This window comes from Athene cunicularia (genome assembly GCF_003259725.1).
Source record: "Athene cunicularia isolate RWA chromosome 2 unlocalized genomic scaffold, athCun1 chr2_part1, whole genome shotgun sequence".
Classification (NCBI taxonomy): Eukaryota; Metazoa; Chordata; class Aves; order Strigiformes; family Strigidae; genus Athene; species Athene cunicularia.
The window spans coordinates 93,505,800-93,523,820 of NW_020799095.1; the positions used below are offsets into that span (position 1 = coordinate 93,505,800).

At 37.7% G+C, this 18,021-nt stretch overlaps 1 protein-coding gene across 1 annotated transcript in view; it reads right to left on the reverse strand.

Moving 5' to 3' along the window:
- DOK6 (docking protein 6) overlaps nt 1–18,021 on the reverse strand; it is a gene marked incomplete at its 5' end in the record, with an annotated part of 156,967 nt that overhangs the window by 41,438 nt on the left and 97,508 nt on the right. Inside the window, one exon of the mRNA XM_026841422.1 lies at nt 1,401–1,518. Within this exon, the coding sequence (XP_026697223.1) occupies nt 1,401–1,518 (118 nt within the window). The remainder of the gene's footprint in view (nt 1–1,400; nt 1,519–18,021) is intronic.

Sequence of the window (18,021 nt, forward strand, 5' to 3'; positions counted from 1 at the left end):
CAGTGCTAGTTGGTATAGATATCAAACTATTACTTGATATATCAAGTTTTGCTTTCCTTTATTGCAAAGGCCATTTATAAGAAACAAAATATTGCAGAGAACGAACAATGTTCTATAAATTTGTCTCACTTCATCATATATATATAATACTATTTTTACTATCTTTTGCCAAAGGAAAGACCCATTCCAGAACACCTGGAGAGAACTCTAACAAATAAACCTTTTGTTTTGCATGCTTGTTTTGTTCATGAAAAAATATCAGCCATATTATGAATATGTTTAAGGTGATCTACAATCACAATTTTTTCACAAATAACTTCTGGAAGGTCATTGTCTTTTTTCCATTACTGTTATTTAACTGCAAGACTATTACCATGATTACAAATTCACTGTTGTATGGGGGATGACGGGAAACAAATGCTGTATTCACTGATGAGTCACACACTGAATTCACAGCTCACCTGCTGATTTTAATTTATGTGATAATTTACAAAACAAAACACTTCTTGTCTTTTATCTGTATACTGCATTTCACTTCCATAAAAATATGTACTATGTTTTCTTGAATTGGGTACTCTTGTTTGTGAGCAGTTTCTAACCTCCTATCTAAATGTAAATTGCTTATGCAAACAGATTATTGAGGGAGAATTTAAATAAAATCCTTAAGCCCTTTCCAAGTAATACAGAGGAATACACTAAGTTGTTATTTTTTCAAAGTGAAAACAATAATATTAACTAAGGTCTACATTTTAAATCTAAAAATAATTTCAGTTTCCTAAAAGATACAAATCAATTTCAGTTTAAGAGCAGTGAATCATCATCATCATCATCATCAAATTATGTTAATTACAGCATTTAAAGTCTTAAGCAAGTGGCTTAGAATCTAAACATATGAAAGAGAACTGAAGACAGAAAAAGATATGTATATACAGAAGGTCTGTAAGTTAGTCAAATTGACAGTTCATATATATATGATTCTCCAAGCAAATTCACCAAGAATAGCTCTTATTCCTAGAACTATTTTGTTTTAATCTTGCAACTCATATAGGCACTTTATGTAGATTTAATTGGTCACTCAGAGATTGTACAAATACATACATAGTCTTACTGGAAGAAAATACTATAACAACCTGACATTGATTAGCTACTGAGAAGCTACATTGAGCCAAATTGTCTATCCAGCTTTATGTGGTGATTCTGGGAATAATTTTCACCATGAGTTTACAAAATTAGTGAAAGAAACCTGTTTTCTGCTAATTTGGGAATCCTGCTGAGGTTCCCTGAAAACTTATAAAATGAAATAGAGAGAAAACAACCAGTGAAAATAAAAATCAATTTGCACGAATTCTGGTCAAATGGAAAGAGCTAATGGACATGGCATTTACTCATAAGGAACTTGCCTTGTAAACTGTAGATTTCTCCAACGCTGTTCTGCCGGGTGATATGATGCCAATACGCACTACGAGGAAGTGAGATCGACTTGGATAATGTCATTGGTTCAGACAGACTGGTCTGGAGCTAAAAACCAAAACAAACATAAATGGAAGATCGTATAACCATACTTAATAGGTAATCTCAAAACTGTAAATTGAACCAATGTTGTAATGAAGATACTATTTCCTGCATTACCACAGGTTTTATACTATCATTTAAACTGTGTTATAAGCATCAGCAGTGTGAATGCTTGGGAAAAAGCTGCGAAGGTATATAGGTTCATTAGCACAGGTTAATATTAGGACATAGTAATATGGTCCTATTTATCTACATCTATTCTTGTTGCTGCCAGGATTTTGTTATTTTCTTCTTTAACTTTACAATAATGATGGATTAGAATATACCTGAAATCTTAAAACCCTCTACAATCACATTTCTTTTTGGTCATTTAACCTGCATATTGGATTGAATATCCAGAAAGATGCTAAGAGACAATCTGAGACAACCAGCAGAGAATTAGCAATGAAGTGTCTTTAAACCCTAATACTCCATTTAAGTGAAGGTATCTTGTCCCCAGGAGCAATCTACAGCCTCAAGAACAGATTTTCCCAGTCCAGGGACTTCATGTAACTGAAACTGTGAATTGCATGATAAGTGTCCATGTGTAGAAGAGCTGTACAAGGTACAGAAACCTGAGAGGAGGAATGTAAACTTTATTAAAATTGGAGAGATCTGTCTCCAGTGCACTATAGATGTGAGTGAAAGACAAGACTAATCTATAGGAAAAATGAATGATGGAGGATTGTGCATCCTGACAATGTCTTTGGATATACTTATATAATTTAGGCTTTCTCTGTCTAGAGGAGAACATATCTGAAAAATTTTTGTATCTCTGGCTTTACAGAATATAAATGTGATCATTGATTTGTGGGATTTAAGAAATAATGATGATGCTATGGGGCATGTAATTTCTTCAGGGGATGTCTGGAAAGATCAGCACTGAAGGATCAATTATGTCTGAAGATTTAAAGGGGAAAACCTTTTAATTTCAGGAGCAGCACCAGGATGGTGAGGGTGGTAATCTGACACGGTGTGCCTAGAACCTCAAATTTTCAGAGTCCAGCTAAAGAGCAATAGGTATTCAAGGTCTGGATCATTTACTTCAGGCTAATGATTAACTCCTAGGATTTCTTCATTCACAATCATAATGCTAAATTAAAAAAGCTGGTTTTATCAGAACAAACTGGTGTTATTCTGTAATAAATAGAAAAACCCTTTTGGAGACAGTATCCACAATTTATATTTAATAATCTACAATTATTTCATTTTTGAGTATTTCACACACTGATGTGTGGCAGATATTTTGCTTCAGATCAATCTATTGTAATTACTTTCATTGTTGTTTTCTTGAGAATTGTCATCAAAATTACTCCTTGTCTACAGCTAATGCAGCTGTAATGTAATGTTCATTTATAGCCAAGTATTACATTTAATTTGTCAGTGGTGCAGACCATCACTGGAAGCTATTCAATATGAAGTAAAAAGCCTGCAGAAATATTTCTTCCATTAGAAAAAGTTCAAAATCCTTATCACAGGAATTATATTTTAAATTTAAAGTTCATTGATACAGAGAATTTCCTTTATGGTAGAGATCAGGGCAATAACAAACATACTATTTTAATATGTTAGTATATCAAGGATAACAAGGGTAACTTTATTGAGTAAGAAAAATAAATAAAATCGTGTAACTTCAATACACAGCTTATTTATTCAGGATTTATTCACCCAAAAGATAAATTATAGTCTTGAGGCAATAGGCAAACCTTTTTATCCATATGCACTTTGAAAAAAAAAAAAAATTCCAAAAAGAGAACCACTTTGACTGTGGTTCATTATCTCAAAAGCTAAATCCATGGACAAAACTGAAGTGACTAAAGTTATATCATTATTCCTGATCTGAGGTGATTAGTACCTGTCTGATCAGAAGAACTTTATATGCATACATATAGTAAGAACTGCTCTAGTGCAGAAGATGCTCTGTGAGCATTCACAGTACTTTGTTTCCTCAGATTCTCTAATTAAAGAACAACTTCTGATATCCCCTCTTGGGCAAGAAGTTTCACCATATGCTAACTGCAATAGAAGCAGATGAACTACATTTCTTTGGGGACTCCATAGAGAGAAAATGCAATTTCTATTTTATTAAAATATCATCCTTGAGAAAAAAAACCCCAAAACCCCAAACCACCCCCACAAAAAAAACCCCACCCCACTTTAAAATACATTGTCAATGTTTTTTTTCAATTTAAGACTTTAAGATATAAACGTAAACATACGATTTTAAGACCTTATCAACTTGTATATCATAGAAAGATTCTAATATAATAGCACATTAATTTTTCATGACATTATTCTTACTGATTGTTAGATCACTATTAGCTACAATTTTGCTTTTTAAATTTTTTATTAATATAAAAACCACATTATTGGTCAAATGTAATTGACTATGACAGAATGCTTACTCCTACAAGCTGCTATTTCCAAAATATTTCTGTGTTCAAAGAAAATTGAATAATCTACTGACAGAAATTTACTTCCTCTAGAGACCATCTTATATGCTAGACTGTGTTGTTTCAGATAAAAATCTTGAAACCAAGGTGAAGAAAACAGACATATAAACATGTATATGATCTATGGAAATAAATGGAAAGCTATTAAATAGCTTTTTGCTATATAATTTATTACAGATTATACTTGAATTTAATGTACTGTTTCATAATCCCTTTTTCTTAACTGTAAATGAACGGTGATAAAAAAGCAAAACAAAACAAACAAATCATTTGTAAACCAAAACTGTTTACTTGTTAAATAGTTAGTCACTCAGGTTTGAGACTTCTGGTGTTCCAGACCAGTGGAAGAGATGACTCCAGATAAATTCAGAGACTTTATCCTAGATACTCTTTCCTTTCATCTTTTTACTATGATTCAGAAAAAAAACCCAACCCTGACTTCTCCTCTATGCTTTTCCAAATGAACTAAATTAGAGAATATTTCACTATGGAAAATAATCAAATAAATAGCCTTTTTAATTTTCTTATTTTCCTGAAACATGCAGACCATCAGTTTCTTACACATATTTATTTCTGTCCTTAATTTAACATAAATACAACAATTAAAAATATCTTTAAAAATTCACAGAAGCACAGAATTGTCAAGGTTGGAAAAGACCTTGAAGATCATCCAGTCCAACCATCAACCCAACATTGACAGTTTCCAACTACACCAGATCTCTCAGCTCTATGTCAACCCGACTCTTAAACACCTCCAGGGGTGGGGACTCCACCACCTCCCTGGGCAGCCCATTCCAACAACTAACAACCCGTTCTGTAAAGAAATGCTTCCTAATATCCAGTCTAAACCTTCCCTTGTGCAACTAGAGGTCATTCCCTCTTGTCCTATTGCTTATTACTTAGTTAGACTCATCCCCAGCTCTCTGCAACCTCCTCTCAGGTAGCTGTAGAGGGCGATGAGGTCTCCCCTCAGCCTCCTCTTCTCCAGACTAAACACCCCCAGTTCCCTCAGCCGCTCCCCGTACGACCTGTGCTCCAGACCCTGCACCAGCTCCGTTGCCCTTCTCTGGACACGCTCGAGTCATTCAATGTCCTTTTTGGAGTGAGGGGCCCAAAACTGAACACAGGAATCGAGGGGCGGCCTCACCAGTGCTGAGTACAGGGGTCAGATCCCTTCCCTGTCCCTGCTGGCCACGCTATTGCTGACACAAGCCAGGATGCCATTGGCCTTCTTGGCCCCCTGGGCACACTGCTGGCTCCTGTTCAGCCGGCTGTCAATCAACCCCCCCAGGTCCCTCTCTGACTGGCAGCTCTCCAGCCACTCCTCCCCAAGCCTGTAGCGTTGCTGGGGGTTGTTGTGGCCCAAGGGCAGCCCCCGGCATTTGGCCTTATGGAAACTCCTCCAGTTGGCCTCAGCCCATGGCTCCAGCCTGTCCAGGTCTCTCTGCAGAGCCTCCCTGCCCTCAAGCAGATCAACACTCCCACCCAAATTATTTCATGTATTTCCTTAAGCCTATTTACCACTTACAAAAATAAATCAACATCTCTGAATATGGATCCCTTCTTACAGAAGAGGCCAATTGCTGTTTCCAACACTGGCACATTTTCCTTAGGAGCTGGCAAAACAGGCTTAGATGTGTTAACATCAACTGTACAGAAATGGCCCATAATGGCAGAGGTAGCACAGACATGTAGAAGAAGCAAACACTTTGATCTGGGGATGAATTTGAGATAATTCTACCCCTCTACTCTGCTTAGTTGAGATCCCACCTGGAGTACTGCATCCAGCTCTACAGTACCCAGTACAAGACATGGCCCTGTTGGAGTGGGTCTAGAGGAGGGCCACAAAAATTAGCAGAGGGATGGAACACCTCTGCTATGAGGAAATGCCAAGAGAGTTGGGGTTATTCAGCCTGGAGAAGAGAAGGTTCCAGGCAGACCTTATTGCAGCTTTTTAATATTTAAAGGGGCTTAGAAGAAAGATGAGGACACACTTTTTAGCAGGGTCTGTTGTGATAGGACAAGGGGTAATGGTTTTAAAAGAGGGTATATTCTAGGTACAAGGAAAAAAAAATTACAATAAGGGTGGTGAAACACTGGAACAGATTGCCGAGAGGTCGTAGCTGTCCCATTCCTGGAAACATTCAAGGTCAAGTTGGATGGGGCTCTGAGCAACCTGATCTAGTTGAAGATGTCCCTGCTTATCTCAGGAGAGTTGGACTAGATGACCTTTAAAGGTCCTTTCCAACCCAAACCATTCTATGATTTCACTAAGGGTTTTTTGCAGTCTTGCATCCATGAACTGACCTTAATCTTTGGTATCTAGGTATAGAAGCACAGAGGAAAGTTAAAGCAGTAAACCAAATTAAACATGTAATATAATAATATAGCATTAAATAAAACATGCATCTAGAATGATTTTGCTACAAATATTTCTCAAATCTGATGAGGCTTCAGGAAATGAAAACCATAATCCAGACTTTTTAGCCCAATTTAAGAGGAAGAAAATGATGATGTAATTAGAACTCGGGCGAAAATAAAAAAAAATCCATCACTGAAGCTTTTTTGTTATCTGACATGAAATACCTATTAGTTAGGTTTCCTACAGTTTCCCCCAGAATCTTTCTTTTAGTAAGACACATTTTACACATTGAACATTATATTTCTTTCCAGTATCCAAATCCAATATCTAAATCCAAAATATTAAGTCATATGAAGTATTGCCAACGACAACTTTATAATTCTTAAAAGACTATTTCATTAAAATAGAAATAATAATAAAAAGTAGATCTATTAATGTGTTACTGTAAGTAGTTCCACATATTTTTCATTATTGTTCTTTCATGAGACAAGATTTAGGGGCTAATCTTTCTTTTAATTCCCATATGTCATCTCCACCGGCTTAAACAGACTTGTTACTCTGGTACCAATAATGAATACAATTCCAAGAATGGAGCCTGTTAATTGTATTAGGGTTCTGAGTTTTGATCTGTTTAGCATATTATTCTCTAACTTTCTTTTTGCATTATGAAAGTTTAAACAGTGAAGGTGAGAGAAAATACATTTGGCTTGGGGAGAAAAACTGAACAATATACAGTTCATTCAATTTTTTGGGCTGCAATAAAGACTGTTTTTTACAGATATGGTCTGGAAATAGGTTAACTTTGTTATGGATAAAAAACCCCAGCTCATTTCACATTCTCATTCAAGTCTTTAAGCAAATAGTAAGCTAACTAGGTCACAGAAGACTAATGAGAATTGTAGTCTGGAAATATGAATTAAATATCACTTTTTCTTTATAACTCTAAAGAAGGTTGCTTTGTGTGTTATGTCCTGAAAAGGAAGAGTGGTCAAGAAATATATTTCACTTATCAAGTATCCATTAGCTGACAATGGAATAGCACAGACTCATTTCACTGGTTTACACAGTGAAAAATTAGTAGAGTTTAAGAATCACACAATCTAGAAGGTACCATCAGCTGAGGTACTAGCTCAGCTATCAGCTGTTACAGTACAAGCAATAGGGAAGTACTTTTTTTTAATAAATGAATTTTCAGTAATGACCAAGAAAAGGTGTCATGTTTGCCTTTTTTTGCAAAAGCAGATACTGTTGTCCCATGTTCAACTTGTTGAACAAAAGACCTGTTCTACAAAAAGCAGTTCCCATCTGGTACTGTGAACTGGATTATTCCTTCTTAAGCAGAGTGTTTTACCCATGTTTCTGTTGACTTTTATTCTGCTATTCCAAACAATTTTTCCAACTTGTCATTTTTAATTCTGTCTCTTAATTGACCCACTTCAATACTGTCATATAACTGTAAAATCTGGAAGGCTAACCATTAGATTGTGTCTTGATCCAGAACTTCTATGATAATACTTAATAAAACTGGATTCAGGATATATTCCTATGAAAGTCCAGTGAGAATATTCTCTTTGGTGATGTGTTACTAATATTTACTCTCTGGTTATGAATTCCGCATAACTCTTTGTTCATGATCACCTAGCTTGCTTAGAAAAATAGTCATGTGTTATCTGGACTGTGTTCATTACTTAAAGGTGCCTACTATTAATATAAACACTTACTGGTATCAGTGTACTATTTATTTGCTATGCACTGCTTTACGTTAATTTTTATACTTTTATCCAGCTTGCTGATCCCGACAGAATACAAAATATTGGCAAAAACCCCACCAATATATGACCTCATAAGTCTTCTGAAAAGACTTATAGAAAAGCTAGCCACGAAAGTAATTTCAGTGATTTCAGCCTTTATAATATATTTCTAGCATTTAGGTTTTCAGTACCTTGTTATGACCTTTCAGAGAGTTTCTTAACCAATTATGGAGGAAAAAAATCTCAAAATAATAACACTGCTTTGCAGTGCCAAGGTGGATGATGATTATTCTTTGGTGGTGGAATAACATTATATATGAATAATAAAGCAATGGTGAAAGAAAAGCATTCTGAAGGGAGATTCAATGGAACTGATACTTTTTTCCTAATCTCCTTGGCCACACTATGAAGAGAGAATTGGGACATTTCGCTCCTTTTCTGTTAGAAGTGTGCTGGGTTTTTTTCCTTGTTTTTTTCTTTCTTCTAAAAGAAGCTCATAATAGATCACTTTGTTGTCTGACAGGATTAATGTTGGAGAAAAGTAGCTGGATTTTACATCACATTGGGATTATATGTGCTGAATGTCAGTAAGGTGTGTGTCATCACCAATATTCTGTCACAAAATTGTGGTTTTGTTTCTTTCATGAAAGAAGTTTCCTCTCTATGGAAACTATACTAATTACCGTGAGGGTAGAAGGTCAGGTTCTTACATCTTTACAAGGCTTGAGACATTGTATTATACATAGGCAATATACAAAATACTTTATTTACTCTTCATTGCATAAAACCATTCACTAATAACATGGGAGATGCTGCTGACATGAACAGAGCTGAGACTACTTCAAGCCTGACTATAAAGTAGGTCTTAATGTAAAAAAACACAACTAAATGGTAGGAGTCTCTAACGCATAGGAGAACTTGCTAGCAGGTTGAGCTAATTTCTTCAATATGTACATATATATATATATATATATATATATATATATATATTCACTAAAGGCAAATCATGCCTGACAATTTTGGTGATTTTGTATGGTGTGGTTAGCGGATAAGGGAAAAGGACATCATCTACCTGGATGTGTACAAAGCTTTTGATACTGTCCTGCACAACATCCTTGTCTCTAAATTGGAGAGACACAGATTTCATGGATGGACCACTCAGTGGATAAGGAATTGGATGGATGGTTGCACTCAAAGGGTTGTGGTCAATGGCTCGATGCCTAAGTGGAAGGGGGTGACAAGTGGTGTTCCTCAGGGGTTGGTGTTAGGACCAGCACTGTTTAACATCTTTGCTGGTGACATGGACAGTGGGATTGAGTGCACCTCTGCAAGTTTGCTGAAGACAGCAAGCTGTGTGGTGTGGTTGACACACAGGAGGGAAGGGGTGTCATCCAGAGGGACCTTGACAGGCTTGAGAGGTGGGCCCATGCAAACCTCATGAAGTTCAACGAGGCCAAGGGCAAGGTCCTGCACATGGGTGGGAGCAATCTCAAACACAAATACAGGCTGGGCAACGAGGGGATTGAGAGCAGCCCTGTGGAGAAGATTTAGGAGTATTAGTGGATGCAATACTGCCTATGATCCAGCAACATGTTCTCGCAGCTCAGAAAGCCAACTGTATCTTGAGCTGCATTAAGACCAGTGTGGCCAGCAGGTCGAGGGAGGTGATTCTCCCACTCTGCTCTGCTCTCATGCAACCCCACCTGGAGAACTGTGTGTAGCTCTGAGGCCCCCAGTATAAGAAGGACATGGACCTGCCTGAGTGTGTCCAGAGGAGGTCCATGAAGATGGTCAGGTGGCTGGAACACCTCCCTTATGAAGACAGACTGAGAGAGTTGAGGTTGTTCAGTTTGGAGAAGAGGAGGCTCCAGGAAGATCTTGTAGCAGCCTTCCAGTACTTAAAACTAAGCAACATTTGGGAATAAGTCTGTGTGGAACTATAAGATCATTTTTCTAAGTGGCATCACCCAGGGCAAAGTCTTCAGCTTTTAAAAGTAAAAAACTAGGACTTTTCAAAGTGCTCAGTACTACTGATACACTTGTTTGAAGGTATGGCTATTTCCAGATGGCAAATGGGGATGATCAGAGCAAAAACCCACCTAAAACTGAAAACCAAAATCCAAAAGAACACCATATCCCTACACATTTTATTCAAGTCAAAAATGGAAATGTATCACAGTATTAGAACAGTTCATCATATTGACTCATAAACGCTTAAACTGAAGGCAGGTGGCATAGAACACATTGATACAGATCAACTTAAACTCTAGAGTATTAGCCTAACCTTCAAAGATATGTTCTAGGGGTCATTAATCTCAAGCAGTTCATCAGTGAAATGTTCATTTACAGCTTTGTCTCATTTAAAAAACAAGCAGTGAATTATGTATATCATTATGAGTGTTTGTTAGGTGATATAAAATACAAGTCAGTGATGGGAAGGCTAGGAGGAGTTTTAGTCTTCACTGAAATAAGGAGTTAATAGTAGCCAGTAGAGTACAGGAGATGCTATTTGGTTTGGAGAGGTGCCTGAGGACAGGGGGAAAGCCAGTGGCACTCTTAAGAAGAGCAAGAAGGAGGACCCAGGGAACTACAGGCTCATCGGCCTCATCTAGGTCTCTGGGAAGATGATGGTGCAGCTAATCCTAGAAATCATTCCCAGGCACATGAAGGATAAAAAGTTCAACAGGATTAGTCAGCATGGATTCAACAAAAGGAAGACATGCCTGGTCAGTCTGATACTCTTCTATGATGAAAATGGCTGGCTTGGTAGATAGATGAGGGAAGAGCAGTGGATACTGTCTACTTTGACTTCAGGTGGGTTTTTGACATTGTTTCCCATAAGATCCTCATGAGAAGCTGATGAAGTATGGGCTGGATGAACAGTCCATTTAAATGAGATGGACTGAAAACTGGCTGAATGGATGGGCCTAGAGAGTGGTGATCAGTGGCATGAAATCTCTTTGTAGGGCAGTAACTAGCAGTGTATCCAAGGGTCAATACTAGGTCCAGTCCTGTTCAACATCTTCATTAATGGTCTGGATGATGGGGCAGAGTACACCCTCAGCAAGTTTGCTTATGTTACAAAACTGGGAGGAATGGCTGGTACACCACAGGTCTGTGCTGCCATCCAGAGGGACCTTGATGGACTGGAGAAATGGGCTGACAGGAACCTCACACAGTTCAACAAGGGTAAGTGCAAAGCCCTGAACCTGGCGAGTAACAACCCCAGACACCAGTACATGCTGGGAGCCACCAAACTGGAAAGAAGCTTATCAGAAATGCATCTGGGGATCCTGGTGGACACCAAGTTGAACATGAACCAGCAAGATGCCCTTGTGGGCTGCATTGGGAGGACTGTTGCCAGCATGCCAACAGATCCTTCTCCTCTACTCAGCACTGGTGAGGCCACACCTGGAGTGTTGGGTCCATTTCTGGGATCCTCAGTGCAAAAGAGACATGGACATCCTGGAAAGAGTCCAAGCAAAGCACAACTAAGATGACAGAGAGACTGGAGAATTTCTCTTATGAGGAAAGGCTGAGAGAGCTGGGACTGTTTAGCCTGGAGAAGAGAAGGTTCCAGAGGACTCTTATTAATATTTGTAAATACCTTAAGGGAGAGTACAAAGAAGTCAGAGCCAGGCTTTTTCCAGTGGTGCCCAGTGACAGGACCAGAGGTAATGGTCACAAAGTGAAACATAGGAGGTTCCTCTGAATATCAGGAATCAATTTTTTACTGTGAGGGTGACAGATCAGAGGCAGAAGTTGCCCAAGGAGGCTGTGGGGTCTCCTGCCTTGGAGATATTCAAAAGACATCTGGACATGGTCCTGGGCAACCAGCTCTGTTGCCAGAGGGGTTGGACAGATGACTTCCAGAGGTCCCTTCCATCCTCAACCAGTCTGTGATTCAGTGATGAGCATCTCCAAAATTATAGAGAAGGTTTTGCTAAAAAGGGAGAGTGTCAGATCTGTCTTCTGAACAATTTAGGAATAAATAAATTAGGGTGGGAAAGAACAAACTAAAATGCATCAGTTGGAGAAATCAAAGACAGATGCTGTCCACAAAGGCTGATATGCTTCATCATAGTGTTTTATGGGGAATTCAATTTTAGATTTATGGTCTTCAAGAAGGTTCTCTTTCATGAGGTGTGTCAAGCCAATATTAAAACCAGTGAGGCTTGCCATCAGTGGTGACATACAAAGTCTTGTCATCATTTCTCTGTTCATTCTTCACTCTCCTTGCTCTGGTGGGTGTTCTCTCTGACCAAGCTCCTCACATCTGACCTCAACTCGATATACTTTGGAGACTTAAAAGTATGCAAGTTTTTTCTTTGTATTGCTTGCCAAAAGGTATGACATATCTTAAAGAGGCATTTGGGACACTTGAAGTCCTCATATTTTACTTGAGAGTACGGGAAGGACAGCCATTCTGACTTCATAGAAATTGCTTTGTCCAGTTTTAGAGCTGGTATGGTAAAAGTCATGGCATGACAAAATGTCCCTCGGTGGAGAAAAGACTTCAAAAAGTCTCTCTAGCATGTAGCAAGACAGGTGAAGTAAAGATGAACTCAGAATGTCCCCAGCTGGGAGAACCTTGGGCCTGAAAAATTGGAATTCTAAGGCTTACATTTTGAAAAAAAAAAAAAAAAAAAGCTAGAATCCGCATTAAGAGTGTTCATTGCACAGTTAATTGAGTTTCATTCTTTCTGATAAAGCAAATGCTTTGGTCCTCAAACATTCTTATGAAATTTCTCTTCTGTTGTCTAAAACAGATGAGTAGTTTCCGATCACATATTTTTGTGGAAATCACATTTCTTTTAGTTACCTCATTTCATTACTGGTACCAAAGAAGTTTTATAAAATGACAGGAAGACAATTTTCTGAACACTTCCTGGAACAATAATCATCAATAACATTTCATGAATATTTCTTATTAAGCTTATCAGTGCATGACTCCAGTATTCCGTAACACACATAATCTTGCTGACCTCTACTTTCTGACATTTTCAAAACTTAGTTTTATGTGTCATACAAAGACATTTCAATTAAAAAGAAAAAAAGAGCAAACCCAGAATGCATAAAAATTAATATCATGTAGTAAAGTCCTCTTAGATGATTCTTCAATACCTTCCAAAATAATACATTTCCTTCCTTTTAACTAGTTACCTTTAAAGATTACAAATGCATCTTGAATCATGCATACTGGGACTAGTTATACATATGCAATGCACATGAAGGCAAAATAATTTAAATTATTAAGTTTTAGCTTTGAAATATAGGCGGGGGGGGGGGGACACTTTAAAAAATATGCCTGTGTATATGAACACACAAATAAACATACTAGTTTAATTTAAAGTAATAAATTCATTTAATATTTACTTTAGTAGTTACATTGTCTTTAGTGCGTTTTTACAGATTTAAAATCAATTCAGAAGCTGGTATATAAAAATAAAGGGCTACTCTTTTCCACTGTGAGTGCCCACACACATGGGGATCACATCATGATCATGTATATAGATAGATACAGCCAGAGAATTCTTGACATTGTTCAGTTTTAAAATTTCAATAAGCAATCATTCAGAAGCAATGCACACACTTCTAAATATACACAATGTATTTTTGGAAATAATTTTTGGGGGTCCAGAAACAACTTAAAATGAGAGACAAGACTCTCCAAATCACAGTCCAAATTTATGCATATAAAGAAGGTAGTGGAACTTTTGCTTCCTTTCTGATGCTCGTTTAGTAATGTAGCAAAAATAGCTGCAAATCAGGAACCCAATTTGGAAAGGGAGAAACAGACAAGTGTCTGTAAATTACTGTATCTTTCAATATACTTGCATCAGCTTAATAAATCCTACAGCTGGCAACCTTTTTTTCATTTAATTTCATTTCTGACAATAACTCAGGTGTTTCTTTTCCCCTGGCAAAAGTTGCTTGGTGTAGTAGAGGTTGTAGTTTCTTGACCACATGCCCTATAAGTCAAGCATTTTGAAATGCATGCTTATCATCCATTGCCTCCATGCTGCTAAGTTTCATCTTCACAAAACAAAAGAAATAGAATTATACCTGTTGCCATGGAAATCTGCAACTCTATCACTTTTTTTCTTCATGTAATACAAAATGTATGTAAAGGTGATCACTGAACAATATGTGGAAAATGTTACAGAAATGCCATCATTTTACAAATGGTTTTACAAAATCTCTCAGTTAGTAGCAACTGAAACTTTTACCACTATGTCCTACAAGGAAACAATTAAGAATAATGACGAGACCACAAGTTCTTTCATTTTATAAACAAGAACCTATGTTGATTTTTCAATGGATTTTGAATCACAGACACTGCAGAGAGATGCATTCAACAGCCAGCCATATGAACCGATACGAATCTTGCCTGGCAGCTACCTTTATGGAAATGGATTCTGACAGACTGAATATATGATGAGACTAGCAGCTTTTACCCTGAGACAGTCATAAGCCACAGAGTGATGTATGCTTCTGCCATAGCATGGAAAATCTTCATTAAACCCTCGCTGCTGAATACTGCAGAATGGAAATGTTTTTGAAAAACCTACTCCTACAGTTTAGATAGGTCAGTACTCCAATACTTTTTTAACATATATTCATCATCAACATGGGCAGTGGCACAGAATCCACCCTTACCAAATTTGGGGATGACATCAAACTAGGGGGAGCAGTTGAATGCCCAGATGGAAGTGCTTCCATTCAGAGGGACCTCAGCAAAGCAGAGGAAAGGGGTGACAGAAATCTTGTGAAGTTCAGCAACGACAAATGTTAATGCTGCAGCTGGGCCAGGGCAACTCAGTACGAGTACAGCCTGGGGACTGACTTGCTAGGCAAAGCTCAGCCAGAAGGACCTAGTGATCCTGGTGATAACATTAATGACCAGCGTACATGTGCAGTGATGGAGGTTAACCACATACTGGACCACATTAGCAAAAGCATGGCCACTAGGTCAGGGGAAGTCATACTTGTTAAACCGTATCTGGAGGTTCAGCAGTATTCACAGAGCCATCAGGTCTGGGCTTTGGCATAAGAGAAATGTCAAACTGGAAAGAGTCCAGCAGAGAAACTCTAAGAAGCAGAATATGATGAGTGATGCTGTATTAAGTGTCTAATGTTTATTCAGCAGAGAGAGATGTCTAAGAGAAATCTAACTCCAGTTTCTCTCTCTCTTAAAGGTATGTTCTAGAGAAGATTGTTACCAGAGATGCACAGTAAAAGGACAAGAGGCAACAGTCACAGGCTGTGGCAAGGGAAATTCAGGACAGACTTAAGGAAAAATTCTTCATGACAAGGGCAGCCAAGTGCTGGAACGGGCACCCATAATCTACATCCTTGGGGGTATTCAAAACTTGACTGTGTAAAACCTGGGGTAATTTGGTCTAGGTTTGATGTTATCCCTTCTTTGAACAGCAGATTAGGCGAGTTGACCACCAGCAGTCCCTTCCAATGCCAATTTTTCTCATCTTATATTCAATGGGTTTGAAAATCTGACAGCTAAATGACACGTACTGTGCCAGTGCGTTAACCTGACATTATTTTGCTTACTGTAGTAGCTGCACATCTTCATACAATATAGCTACTGTAGTAAGTGAAATAATGTCACACCAACAGTTCAGAGACCGTACTGTCCGTACTACTGTCTTACTGATTCCTGCACAGTGCAGAGCCGCTGATACATAAAAATTGTTAGCATGGCCTGAATCACATACGTGATATCAGTAAAGTAAGAACAACAATCCAAAGCTGAGCAAAAAAGGAACATAAATAATGCCTATCTGGACAGGCTTTGACTAATACATATCAAAAGACAGCTTGTACTTAGAAAAGTGCCTGTGTTTCAGATATGGGTTTTTTTAGATAATAAATATCTGCTGTCTTCAGTCTAAACACACTCAGAGAGATTATTATAAATATTTTCACATTAAAAAATCTGTCACCTATATAAAAAGGAACAGAAGCAGAAGAAAAAAAGCAAAATGAAGACAAAGGGTGAACTTCACCTAATTTTTGTCCTACCAACAGGTACCTGATGAGCCAAAGCACGAAAAGCACAGGAGGGATTTACAGAGTAACTTTAGGACTATTATGAGAATTTTTGATCTCCACTCAGATTATTACTTTTTATAAGTCTCTATTCTCTGAATAGCACTGTGCTCCTCTGTAAATCATTGATAAAGAAGTTTCTTATTAATCAGAGACAAAGCTTTAAGTATTCCCTTGGGTGATATGAAGAACTGAACAAAGTTGCTGAAACAGAGGAAGGCCTTGCCTGACAGGAGACAGCAAATGATACTATAGTTCAAAAGACTGATGAAAACCATGTGAAAAATAATTTCTTCAGAAATTAATTCTTCTGTGAATAAGTAATTGACTATGATTCAGGATTTCTTTTGTTGTTGTTTTGTTGCTGTGCTATTCCCAGCATGCAGCTGATTACTCTATGACCTTGAGCAACTCATGCACAGCTGAATTTGACCTAAATCTTTCTGTGCCTCATTTTACTCATTAGTATAATTATTATACTAATACCTGTCTCCTGAGACCATCGAGTGGCTCCATCAGCTACTATTTTTGCTAATAATAACAGGAGCTCTATAGGCTCCTTTAGTTTACTTTACAAGAAACAGTTTTCTCAAAATAGCAGATATGAGACTAATAAATACAGAGGCTAAATATAACAATAAATTAAGCCCACTGGAGAACTGGCTTGAGAATTATTTTTCTAGTAATATTTAAGTCAACATAACCTGCTCCTCTGTTAAGAGAGTCTGATGACATAAACCTACCAGCACAGTTATACAAGCAAGTTGCTTTAAATGTACACAGTGCCAAAGAAAACTTCCCTTTCATGTTAAATGCTTCTCAGAGTTTAGTTAAGGGGAGGGCTGGGAATAGCCAAATAGGGTTCAGTCAGGCATGCAATAACTACCACATAATTACAGCCACCATTCCTAATTTATCATTCATCACCCACAGCTTTTAACAAATAAGACTGCTAATCAAATCATCAGTTTTGTTCAGGGAAAGTTCTCTAGCTCTTTTCTTTCTGAATTTTCTGGAAACAAAGATGAATTTCAACTTGACAGTGCCTCTTCAACTACTTTGATAGCTCTTTAAACATGCAATATTTTGCAAGGTACAAGAAGAGAACAAAAAAACCCCAACCCACAAATGTGCTTATATCACCAACCTTCAGATTATTTTATATACAAATGCAACTTTGTAAAGTTGAAATAAACTATATCTGACTTCTAAGAAATTTGCACCTAGCTCTTAAAGTTCATAGAAATGTAGAAAGGTGGCTACGTGGATTTTTAAAGTGTTTACATGCTAAATTCTCAAGAGGGTTTGCAGCTTCAAATACCTTACTATGCAAACATTGTTGACACTTTAGGAGGCAGCCTTAGGATGGATTCATAGGATGAAGCAGGCTCCTGGCAACAAGTAAGTGTACTGTCTCCATTATGAGACACCTCTGTGAAGCTTTTATTACAAGTTTTGGTTCAGGTCCTACTTTATACTAGGAGGAAGGCAGATTTCAACTTGAGTTTTAGGTAGCACAATAGACAGAAAGCTAGAAGAACATTATAATATTATATGAAATATTCCAGAAATTTTTCAGAAGGAAAGAATTGGAGTAATTGCTATGTTAGGATATACATCCATGTGGTGAGGCATGTGGGGTTTAGTCCATAGAAGAGGAATATTTTGCATTCAAGGTCACCCAGCCCAACGGCTACGGATAAGAGCGATTTCAAAATTGTGTTGGGCAAGGGAGGAATTTAATTTTTCCGACGATGCTGTGAATGAGAGCCCTCATGACTACTACTACTTCAGAAACATTCAAGACTCCAGTGCATGCTATAGTGAACAGTTTTCA